This window comes from Ambystoma mexicanum, chromosome 2p (assembly GCF_040938575.1).
Source record: "Ambystoma mexicanum isolate Mex_15411 chromosome 2p, UKY_AmexF1_1, whole genome shotgun sequence".
NCBI classification, from domain to species: domain Eukaryota; kingdom Metazoa; phylum Chordata; class Amphibia; order Caudata; family Ambystomatidae; genus Ambystoma; species Ambystoma mexicanum.
The window spans coordinates 480,705,456-480,718,441 of record NC_090923.1 but is presented as its reverse complement, the minus strand read 5'-3'; the positions used below and the strand labels follow the sequence as shown (position 1 = coordinate 480,718,441).

Here is a 12,986-nt window from a genome sequence, read left to right as displayed (position 1 = left end):
TTCATCTTTCTCTCATTTCAGTACGTATGTGGATGCAACAACATTTCTTAACTTCTTGTATTGTTAGCACCAAGACATTCATGGACCTACTTTAAGTGGAGCATAGTGTTCTGGTGTATTTTCTTGTATACTTCATTAATCGGTGATACATGCATTAGACTAAAACTTAGCAGAGTAGAGATATTGTGATGTCATGCAATTCTGTTTAGAGTGTTTTGATTCTATGTTACATTCCAGTGTGGTCAGTTGGAGCCTGCCTCTCAAGGGGGTGCCTGCTGTCTTTGTATCTTCTACTTATTAAAGACTTATGAACTTATTTATGCCTGGACATCAGTCTTAACATTGGCGACGAGGATTGCTGCGACATTCACTGTGAAGCTCGATTACCCCTCGTGTGGTGGCACCGCCGAGATTCCGGTTCCCTCTCTCCCTGGAAGACAGCAGGCAAGAGGCAGACTGAGGGAGGTGAGCACCTGCGGCATTGGACTTTGTTCTTTTGGGCTAGCGCTGCCGCGACACGGGCTTGGGAAGGGGCCCAGAGCCACCAGATTGGGCACAGATCCTGCCCGAGCCCCCCCCGCGCGAGCCTCCAGCACGGACGCCAGCGCGAGGCTCGTCGCAGCGGTTGCTTATAGCGGGCATTGGTGCAGCGCGGCGGCTGTTCGAGAGCTTTGTGCGAGCCCCCGTTTGGAAGAGGGGCCTTGCGCAGGCCACAGCGCAAGCCGCAGCGCGAGCTCCGGAGCGAGTTTTCTCTTTCCGCGTGCACCGCGAGACACGCGCTGCTGAGGGCGTGTTGATCTCCGGGAACCCCGGTTCTCCCATTGTGACGTCAGCTGCCTAGCAACAGCTTCCCCATGCCTGGGAGCAGAGAAAGGAAGGCAGAACTTGCTTGGTCAGATTGTCGAAGCCCCGGATCTCCCATTGTGACACAGCTGCTGCCTAGCAACCATTTTTCCCACACCAGGGGCACTTGTGGAGCGCTGTTTGCGGACTCATTGTGACAACACAATCGCGGCACAATATGGTTCACATGCTAATAGTGGCCTAGAACATTCAGAATTTTTTTTTTAACTACTTGTGCTCTGCAAATACATATCAATCCGCAAACAAGGAAACATATGTGACTTCGTTTAGACAAGAGCTGGACTGCTGAGAACAGTACTACATTTGGTGTGTCCTTTTGTTAAACGCAAATCATGGCTACTTCCATTCCGCCTCCTCTCCCCTTCCTGAGTGAACCGGGACGGCCTCCAATTGCTTGGGATAGGTGGAGAGACATGTTTGAAAACTACTTGGTGGCCATGGGCGGAGAGAGATTTCCTTCTACGCGTAAGAGAGTCTTACTCCTTCACAACCTTGGCATAGAAGGATGCAGAATTTATGATGGACTTTCACGACACCATGCTCCAGAGGCTGATGACATGGATGAATATATGTTTGCTCTTAACCAACTTCGGGACCACTTTGAACCAAAGAAGAATGTTAGTTTTGAGAGACACAAATTATTCCAGAGGGTTCAAGAGAAGTCGGAATCTGTGGAATCCTACATTGCTTGCCTCAGATCCCTAAGTTATACTTGCGAGTTTGAACATTTGACTGATTCCCTAATCAGAGACCAGCTGGTTAGATGCACTAATAATGTGAGAGTCCAGGAGAAACTTCTTGCAAAAGATATGAAATTGGATGAGGCAGTAGAATTAGCCAGAAGCATCGAGCAAACCTCAGAGTATGTCAAAGAACTTAGAATTGACAAACCAAATCCTTCCTCGGCCTCTGTATGTGTTGTTAACCAAAAGAAAAAAGTTGGCTATTCCACAGTCAAGAGAGGAAGTGGTAATGCAAGAAATATGTGTCCTCGTTGGTGCAGTTCAAGACATGGCGTGAACTATCCTTCCTGCCCCGCCAAATATGCGGAATGTTTCAAGTGCAAGAATAAAGGGCATTTTGCTAATGTCTGCAAGAGTAATTCTGTCAATAGTGTTGAGTTCAAGCCAATGGACAATGATGAAGATGGTATTAGAAAGGGGTACAACATCCATGAAGTATCCTGTACACAAGAATTCACCCCAAGACACATATTTGAAATTTCAGAGATGTCTGGGATGACCAAAGGTCCCGTGGATAAGTTTCAAGTTGATGGCATTGAGCTCATAATGAAAGTTGATACTTGTTCCCCTTGGACCATTATATCCCAAGACACGTTGACAAATGTTTTGGGGAAGAGCAACGCTGTTATTCGCCCTACCAATGTCAGGGTGCGTGGATATGCAGAGTCTGATATAAATATCCTGGGTGAATTTCTTGCAAAAATATCATATAAGAAAAGAGGCTGCCAAGCCATAGTCCTTGTGGCGGAAAAAGGAACCTCTCTGTTAGGCTGGGAGGAGCAGAGGAAGTTGGGTTTAAGGGAACAGGCTAGTGCACCTAATCCTGTCACCATTGCTGAAGTGGGGGATTCCTGGACCAAGGAATTTCCACAGGTGTTTTCTGAGAGTCTAGGAAGGCTTAAAGAGTTTGAGCATCACATTAGACTTAAGAACAATGCCCAGCCGGTTGTACACAAGGTACGCCAAGTACCACTGAAAATGAGGGCACAACTTAAAGAGAGCTCAATAGCTTGGTTGGCAAAGGGGTGATTGAACCTGTTGTAGCTACTGAATGGTTGTCTCCAATTGTTTTGGTTACCAAGGCTAATGGTAAAATGAGATTGTGTGTCGACCTACGCAGTCTCAATCAGAACATAGTGGTGGAGAGACACCCATTATCAAATATTTCAGAACTTTTGTCTACACTAGGGGAACCTAAGTTATTTTCTATCATTGATCTCTCTGCTGCCTATCATCAGGTTCCGTTGTCTAAAGAGTGCCAACATTTGACTGCATTCATCACTCCTGAGGGTGTTTTCAAGTATAACCGAATGCCCTTTGGTTTGGCCTCTGCGGCATCAGTGTTTCAGAGAATAATGGAGACGGTACTCAAAGGCCTTGAAAAAGTAAGTGTGTTCCAAGATGACATTCTCATATTTGCCAAGGATGGTCATGAACATGATAAGATACTTAGGTCAGTGTTAGTCAGACTCAGGGATGCGGGTTTGACAGTACAAAGGGAGAAATGCGAAATTGCTGTTACGGAAGTGGATTACTTGGTGCATAAGATCTCCTGCAATGGTATTTCTCCAAGAAAGTCTTTAGTTGATAGCATTGTGGGTGCTCCCCAACCCCTAGATAAAGAACAATTACGCTCGTTCATGGGGTTGGCGGAGTACTACCACAAGTTTGTTGATGGTTTCTCTGCTATGTCGTCTCCTTTGAGAGATCTATTGAAAAAGGGTACCAAATATGTGTGGTCGGAAGAATGTCAAAATGCCTTTAGCAAGATTAAGGATAGTATTGTCAAAGCACCTTCATTAGGAGGGTTTGTTTCTGCAGACGAACTGTGTTGGCTGTGGATGCAAGCACGTTAGGGCTTGGTGCTGCTCTTTTTCAGTATGACGGTAACATTGAACATATCATAGCCTTTGCCTCCCGACCACTGAGGGGGGCGAAAAACAACTATTCCGTGGTGGAGAGAGAGGCTCTAGCTGTATCATGGGCTGTTGCCCATTTCAAACTTTTTCTATGGGGCCAGTCGTTTGTTGTCAAGACAGATCATAAGCCCTTAGTTCAGTTGTTGGGCAGTGCAGAGTGGGCTAAAGGTTCACCTAGGATATCTTGGTGGATGATTGACCTGCTGGCATATGATTTTAGAGTGGTGTATATACCTGGGGGAGAAAATGTTGTTGCTGATTGTCTTTCTAGACTGCCTGCACAGAATGAGAGCTTCTAGGATGTGAATGTAGAGTGTACTGTGAGTATTTGCGAACTTGTACACAATGCCATAAGCAAGGAGGAATGGCAATCTGCTGATGTTAAGGATGAGGCCCTGGGGCAAGTCAAATTGTGGACCAAAACAGGTTGGCCTAGGAAAGACCTCATTGAGAAGAAATGTGATGTTTTTTATTGCATTAAAGAGGAGTTGAGCATATCAGAGGATGGATCTCAGCTCAGAAAAGGAATGTAGATAGTACCTCCCTGTGATATCAGGCCCAAATTAGTGGATATAGCCCACCACGGGCATCTAGGAATGGGGGGTACCAAAAGGCATATCAGACAATCATTTTGGTGGCCAGGAATTGACAGTCAGGTAGAGAGGTGTGTGAGGAGTTGTAAAGAATGTGAGAGAAGCTACAAGAGCAAGATTGTTAAGGAGGCTCCCTTAAGACCTGTCAGTGTTCCAAGAGAGCCATGGAGGAAATTAGCAGTGGATTTAATAGGGCCCATACAGGAACTGGGAGAGGATTTTAAATACTTGATGGTCCTGGTGGATTATCACTCAAAATGGGTTGAGTGGAAAGCCATTAGAGAAGCAACCACTTCACAATTGATTATTTTTTTTGAGGAGGTGTTTTACAGGGAGGGATTCCCCTCAGAGCTTGTTTCAGATAATGAAGTACAATTCTGTTCGGACAGGATGGTGGAGTTTCTTAATAGGTTTGGTATCAAACACTACAGGACAGCACTTTACCAGCCTAGAGCGAATGGTCTTGTTGAAAGAGCCAACAGATTCCTAAAGGGAGGATTTCAATTAGCCATGGCTTCAGGTCTAAGGTGGCAGACAGTTCTCAGGGAGATGGTCTGGAACTATTGCGTGACCCCACACACTGTTACCGGCATTTCACCTTTCACGTCTCTCAAGGGCAGACAACCCGGGACAAAGTTATGTCCGGGCTGGTTGGATTTAGCGAGGAATGTAAATGTTAACAGGGAAAGGATCATGGATCTCATTAGAGAGGCTCAAGATGTGTACAAAGAGAGATTTGATACAAAAAGGGGTGTCAAGGTGACGCCATGGTCAGTGGGGGACTGGGTTTATGTTAAGAATCCCAGGGTTTCTCCCAAATGTATTGCGAGTAAATTCATTGGACCTAAGAAAATTGCTGTGATCAGGGGAAATGTTGTCAACATGGAGGGTGGAGAATGTTGGTCAATGGCCAAACTGGTTAAGTGCAATAAGTTTGACAATGATGTCGGTGATGGAGCAAGAGAAGAGGGGGTTCTTGTTGAGCATGGAGAGGATGAACATATGTTTGAACCGAAGGTTGAGTACAGCTTTCGGTCACAACAGCAGCTTGAATGCAAACAGGGTCAGGAGCAAACCTGTCAGGTTGAATGATTATTACCTGGGTTAAATCTGCCACAAATTAAAGGGAAGAGATGTGTTCTGGTGTATTTTCTTGTATACTTCATTAATCGGTCATACATGCATTAGACTAAAACTTAGCAGAGTAGAGATATTGTGATGTCATGCAATTCTGTTTAGAGTGTTTTGATTCTATGTTACATTCCAGTGTGGTCAGTTGGAGCCTGCCTCTGAAGGGGGTGCCTGCTGTCTTTGTATCTTCTACTTATTAAAGACTTATGAACTTTTTTATGCCTGGACATCAGTCTTAACACATAGGATGTTCATTACATTGTTGTAAGTAAGTGACCATGCCAGTTAACCATTTGGATTATATTTAGCTTATATTTCGACATAACACTTTACATGTTACGCCGTCTATGAATTCCACTGAGGGATTTATTCCTTTTTCTTTCTAGCTTCAACACACAGCTAATGGGTTTACATGTTATACTGTTTTTCGATTGAAAATGAGATGTTGAAACATACGGCGCACTTGATCTGCTTGTACATTTTGGATTCTAGTGACATCTGAGAGGGTATATGTCTTATTTTTGATACAGCTAATTGGATATGAGTTTTTTCTTCTGCATACATTTATTCATTTGGCGCTTCTTTTTTGCCTTTCTGTTTCACTGATGTTCTGGAGACAATCTGGTAAAAGACACTGACGAGGTTAACTAGGCCAAACCAGAACCAGGTATTATTTATGCCACTGAGATGTGGGTTACAAGTACACCCCAGCTCCATGTAGTGCAGAGAATAGCTTTCGTTGATAGCTTTAGGGGAGCACAGGAGTACGCTGGCATTGGTGATGCCCTAAAAGACTGTCAGTCCTATCAAAGATCAACATGGACAAAGACATGTTCATTTTGGCAAAGGTTCTGGTAGGGCAACCCCTTGCCTGGAATCCATTGCTGACTTGTGTGCTTTGGAGAGGGGGTATTGGATGCCAGTGCTAGCCAATGTTAGGGGCCTCCCTAACTCAGGGGTTGGAGATGTCTGGTTGGCTCCTGGTTCCCTGCCCAGACACCTATTGTATCTACCAGCAATGAGTACATGTTTGAGTTCATCTCATCGGTGTGGGAATCTGAGACCTTGAGGCATCACAGAGCCCTCCTACGTGTCTAAATGAAGCTATCGTCACTTGGTGTCTCGCGAAAAGCAGACGTTCCATTGCTGAGCCTTAGAAGACTCACAACTGGGAATAGAGGAGCATACGTCAATAGAGTTAATGTAATTGTGAAGGATTGACTTCAAATTCACAAAGGGAAAAACCTGCAGTGTACCTTGTGTAAATACTGGTACAGTGTAGAATTCCAAGAAGGATGCACTGGCAGTTGGCCAATTAGACGAGAGAATACAATGAAAACTAATTTGAGTAGTTTTCGTCATCATCTAAAATGAGCGCAAGCACACCTTAAAAAGATGAGAGATACAATTATACTGTGTAAATATGCAAATATGCAGTTGAAAAATGTTGGTTTGGAATCGCCAATAAAAACAAAAACACTGCTTCCTATAGAAAAAATACCTCCACACCTGCACAGTATAGTTCATGAGATAATAAATGTTAAACAGAAGATGTAAACATCATGCCTTTTTCTAATCTGGTGAGGGACGTGAGGGGACGGGATGCTAGATGAGCCAAAGAAATTGGCATGAAATTCCCTCTCTGAAGCAGAATTCACAATCCATTGAACATTACTGAATATGACAGAAAAAAAGTGTTACAAAATAGTCATCCAGGCGTAATAATGCACATTGTATGATAAACCTGGATATTTAGGGAAAACGTGACCACTTACACGTAGTGGGAACTTTGGGGAGCACCTGAAATGGAGACAGGGCAGATGGAATACAGCTTTAGGAAAGTATTCCCTGCTTCCCTCTTACCTGGTAAAACATTGTAGCTCGATTCCTGCTCACCCAAACCGATGAGAGAGTCAAAAACGTTTACAAAGTTGTCATCAGCAATGATGAAAGGCAAGCGCGTTGCAGGGGCTGGGATAGGTGAAGGCTGGTTGTTAGCCTTTCTCCCTGATTTGCGGTTCCCTGAGACCTTTTCTCTTGTCTTCATGTCTTTATTCTTCATCTTCCTTCTCTGGCTCTTTGGTGCAGGGGTGCTTCCATTTTCCACAAAGGTTATGTGCAAGATGATAAGTAGGCCAACGCAAATCCAACCTGAAATCCTCATGGCTGCTTATTCCTGCAAGGGGTGGAAAACACATTGCATCTTATGGCTTATGATTTATAGAATGCAATTGTGTACAATCATTGTAGGATACATGCTCAACGCAAGTGCACATGGGTAGATGTGACCTGAAATGATCTGAATCACAAACGAAAAAACTTCTTAGATGTGTGTTGCTACTTTCAGAGTTCCAGAAGTAGACTGTGTAACACTAGGCCTATGTGGCAGCTGCTGGGCACTGCTAAGGCCACAAAAGATGATCTTGTGACTAACCCCATTAATGAGCAATCCTGGAAGCTTTTTTTATCCTTGAGAACTTGAAGTCAAAAGAATGCATAAACGCTGTTAGTGGTAAGGGTGGGTGCAGATGTTTGGTCTCTTTCTATTGATAGAGACTGTTCTAGATATTATTATGAAATCAAAATGCTCCAGAGCCCCTGGTCCTAACGGATTAGCCAATGTTGTACTCAAAAGCGATCCAGTGATGTGGTCTCAGATATTGAAAATATTGTATGGTCAAATCTGTGCTGATTGTATTATACCTGATTCCTGGCGACAATCCATTTTGATCCCTGTATACAAAAGAGACCCTCGCATGAAGTCGACAAAGTATAGACTGTTGTCTCTGATCAACGTGACTGAAAAGATATTTGCTTCTTTTGTGTTGAAAAGAACTTCAGCGTTGGGCTGGCAGGAATGTATTAGGTACTTTTCAGACTGATGTTAGGCCTGACTCAGCTAATTCTCACAATATTAGACTGATTGACAGATTGACTGTTAAAGTCAGAGGCATAGACCACCCGGTTCTATATATTGTATATGCAGATTTCCGGGCTACTTTTGATAGCGTCAATTTCACTTTACTGTGGGACAAAATGAGAAAATGTTTTTTTGGCAGGACTTGTTACATATTGTAAAACATTTAGATGAAGCCACGGTGGTGGCCCTCCCTTGCCACTTCTCCCCTTCTCCCAGCTCTGTTGGCCCCCTTATCTCATCTTCTACCCCAAGGCTGTTTGCCTCCGTCCCCCAGCCCACCTTCCCCTCTCCCCACTTACCGCTACTTTCCAGCCCACTTTCACTTTCTCCATTGTGCAGCGTAATGGACATAAGGCACACGTTACACAGAGGGAGCCCCGGACCAATCCCCCCACCCACCCTCACTCCAGGAAAGCAAGAATAAAGACATACAGTACACATTTAACACACACCCGGCCCCGCCACAACATGGTTGTTTTTGTTTAGAGAGAGGACTGGCGCCACGTTGGCATGAGGCTGGGGCACTGGCAGCACCACAGCCTCATGCCATTGGTGCACTGTGCATTCATCAAAGTAAAGTGAGTTTACCTGATTTCAAGACATTCTACCAAGCGTCACAAATTCAGATAGTGAAAGACTGGTGGGAGGTGGAGGGGGAGAAGCGATGGGTACAGATGGAACGTGCATTGGGAGGCCCGCAAATTAGCTGACATTTTATGGCTTCCTAAAAAGATCCCCCCCAAACATTCATGAAAGTAAAATAACGGCTTTAGTGAAAGAGATTTCGGACTCCGCAGCTAAACAATTTGGTTTCATTACCTTTCCCTCTCCCTGTAAACCACTGTTCTTTAACCCAGACTTCCCACCAGGGATGGACCCCCACGCCTTCGCTAAGTGGAAACAATCGGGATGTACAAAACAGTGAGATGTGTTCTTTGGCAGGGATCCTAAATCTTCTTCTCAATGTAAATTGGAATTGGGATTAAAAGAAGCTGAACATTTTCAGTACTTTCAGGTCTGTCATTGGATACGCGGCCTTCACTTAAACAAGCGGTCATCAGGGAACTGACTCTATTCGAAAAATGTGCAACCACAAACTCAGGGAATAAGGCTCTAATATCCAAAATATATAAGATATTAAACGATACTTCCCCCAATACTCCCCATCACTATAGGGCAAAATGGCAATGGACATTAGCAGAACATATCACTTAAGCGGAATGCGAGGGGTTATGGAAAGACATTCCCAAATGTACTCGCTCAATACAAATAAGGGAGTTCTGGTTCAAATTGGTAACGCAATGGTATTATACTCCCACCTGACTGTGTAAAATAAGCGTATCAATATCTGAACAATGCTGGAGGCAATGTGGTACTTTGGGGATTGGGGGCACGTATGGTGGAATTACCCATGCTTGGTGGGTTATTGGGTGGAAATTGATATCTGTATGAAACGAATATTTAGAGTGCTAAAACCTAGCTCAATGAAATCTAGAAACAAATTTGCGGCACAGTTCGAAACAAAAGTGTATAGCATTTGTAATGTTACATTTGGCAGCTTTGTTAGGAATTGCACAGAAGTGGAAATCCAGAGATCCACCACCAATAACGGAATGGTTTTCTAGAATATGGAATTTCGTGGCACTAGAATGGGTCATGTACACGATCCAGGGAGACCAATCAAAGTTCTCTCAAGATTGGGCGGAAATACTATTGTTTTTGCAATTGGACATTAGTGCTCGTTACTGCCCACAACAACTCTGCATCCTTGGCATTCAGTGACACTCTGGTGATTTAATGGGCTCCATGGGCTCCATGCATGGACTCGGGGGTAGGTGGGCATTCTACGTGGGGAACTGTTTTTGATATTGTAAAAATTGAAATCCCAATAAAAAAAGAAAAATTACAATTTTGAAATCACAATTTAGACTGAAAAGGATAGGGCACCTATTCTTAACAGTAAAGCACATGCAAAGGGTCTAACTATAAAACTTTGGAAGAACTTAACTCCAGAAATGTGTGAAAAGAACAGGACTCCTCTCCATACAAGCAATATCTCAACTTGCCTAGGTAGAGTTTTACCATCAAACAAGAACCAAAAGTCTTACCACCATAGCAGATAAATGGAGGTTCTTCCAGGGAGCCTAAATGAGGCTGTTTACATTGTTGGCACCTTACATGATAACTGCTGCACTGTTCCACAGTGTATAATCATGCAATACAAGAATGGGGGCGGGGCCGGGGAGGGAGTCGGGATCGGGACCACTGCGGAATTGGTCATTTGATGTGTGTTCCACAGGATCTTTTTTGTGTATCGCAGGGAATGAAATGCCGCCAGGGATGTGACCATGTGCATTTTGATCCTTCCTTTAAAGGCCTATTATCAAACAAAGCACAGCTGCTGTAATTCGTTTTACTTCCGCACTCAAAGGTGAACGACAGAGTCATATTCTCCTGGCAAAAAAAGACTGAGTTGGCAATGGCACTAAAAGCAGCAGGATATCAAAATGCCAAGCTATACTGGAGACTTGTGATGACATGATTATTACTTTGAGTAAGGGACCTTGAGTAAGTAGCGCACACTGCTGAAATGAAAAATCTTTAGGCACTTATTCTTTGTTGCTATCAGTGGCTGTGGCAACATGAATGCATTCAACCGAATTCTAAAATGCAGGTTGGTACCAAAGGACTCCAGGTCTTGGGCCTGGCTAAGGAGTAATGGAAGAAAGGCTTTGCGGAACTCACAGGGAAGGCCCCAAAAAAGCAATGTGAGTGGTAGAATGTCCATGGATGTTGTGAAGTTGAGGACCAGCATGTGTGAGTGAGTACTATTAGCTAGCGAGGGTAGCTTTGGCAACTTTAACCAACATTTATTTTCCGCTTCACTGAGCACTAGTTTAAGGAGTCAGAAGGAAGCACCTTCATGAGCATCTTCATGAGCCTAACTAGGTGCTACTGACAGAGGTCTTAGTCTCTGAATTTATTGAATAAAGTATTGTTTTATTAAGTTGCATTGCCCAGCACTTGCTGTGATGGGCCTGAGCGCAGCAGGAGCCTTAGTGTGACCTCAGGGCTGTTACTGGCCACGCTGGCATGCAAACACATAATGTAATGTTAGTTGTGCACGGGGATGGAGCACGGTGTTGTATCACTATGATTTTGGTCCCAATTCTGAGGAAAGGGCACGAGCATTTGTGCACCCTTTCATAAAAGTGGAGCACATACTGATTAATGGCAAGAGTGCAGTGAGGAACCATCATGGCAGCACTGCAGGGAAGTTAGGGAGCAGGGAAGTGCTGTGAGCCACAGGAAAGTGAGGAGAAAATTAGAATCTGGCATGGGGGGAGTGAGGATACTGCTCACTTTGTTGACAGGCATATGGTGGCAGTTCCAACTTCCATCCCAGCGTTGTAGGGAGCTGATTGGCTGGCTACCCTGTGCTGGATCCCTATATGATAAAATAGCACACAGACCATGCAAATGTAACAATATGATGACATGAGACCTGTGCATTTGTTAAAATATTTCTGTCTTCTTTGGCATCATTACTACTTCTTCTGGCATGGACGAGCAAGTAAAGGGGAAAGCTGGTCCTTAGGTGCAAAGACTCAGTGCTGACATGCCTGTCCCTTCCACCCTCCTATTTTTGTGCAAGCGAGTGCCAAGTCAGTGCTGGGTTTACAGTAAGACCGGGCATACACATAAATAGTGACATCACTGAATGAGTCTGTATATGCAAAGGTATCGTGGGAATTTACATTATGTTGCTATGCATAAGGTAGTTGACAAATGCACTGTGACATCCAGTATATGAATTGTCAATATTAATATTTGGCAGATAAGGCCTAGTGTGATAAAGGTATTTGCTTGGGAGCACTCACTTTGGTTAAGTGGTAAAGCTGGATAGGTAGGTGGGAAGGAAGTAAGGAAGGATGGGAGGAAGGAAGCGCTGCTGCGATCTATGTGTGATCCGCAAGTGGTAGGTTCAAATATGTTCTAGGTACAGTGCTTTGGCAAAAGCACATTATAAATAACAAATCATTATCAAATGCCACAGCCAAGGCTGCTCCCTGGAGTCCCTAGGTGGGCCACTGACAAATCAAGTACTCACCTGCTGTTGGTGCTTATGGTGGAGCCAGCCTGCCCTTTACAAGTTTGAATCCTGCACAAGCCGAATCAGCCTTTCAGCTTTCTGATGTGGTTCATACACCAACCACTATTCACCATTAAACCTCCATAAGTAGCATGAATTGACGCGATTCACGGATGAGTGTTTGAGACCCTCTTTTTTCAGGTGAGGGGCAGCCCACTTTTTTTCAGTTCTCCGGGCCTATTTCTTGTTCCAGTCCGACTCTGATAGAAACCCCATATAGCAACACAGAATGAGCAACAGATGTCTTTAGTGGATTAGAATAATGTCTTGTTTTTGACCCAATCTATGGTACGGGTCCTTTTTAAATGTGACTGGAGTCAGTTTCCTCTTTCCTGGCATGGTCCCCCAGCACAACCCCCACTGACACCAAAACTAATTTCTCTTCATATTTTCATTGAATCCCTTTCTCTTCTTTAAGCGGTGCATGCCACACTAGCATGGCTGAAAATTTCACTCTAAGCTACAATGATGAATGATTCCAATACTGGTCATGATCTACTGAAACTCAAAAAGAAAAACTATCGCACCACACTTCATGGCCATTTTCTTAAAGAGTACTTAAAGATACTTAAAAAGAATATCATTCCATCTGGACTTATCGTCCGTAATGAACCATGTGTATTCTTGGAGGATCAAGAATATAAAACTAACTTTAGTTCTCTT

At 44.0% G+C, this 12,986-nt stretch overlaps 1 protein-coding gene across 3 annotated transcripts in view; it reads right to left on the bottom strand.

Moving 5' to 3' along the window:
• Window positions 1–12,986, bottom strand: part of ECM2 (extracellular matrix protein 2) — a 436,024-nt gene that overhangs the window by 308,129 nt on the left and 114,909 nt on the right. For all 3 annotated transcript variants that reach the window (XM_069643868.1, XM_069643867.1, XM_069643869.1), the window contains exon 2: window positions 7,114–7,426. In XM_069643868.1, the coding sequence (XP_069499969.1) occupies window positions 7,114–7,414 (301 nt within the window). In that variant the 5' untranslated portion in view covers window positions 7,415–7,426. The remainder of the gene's footprint in view (window positions 1–7,113; window positions 7,427–12,986) is intronic.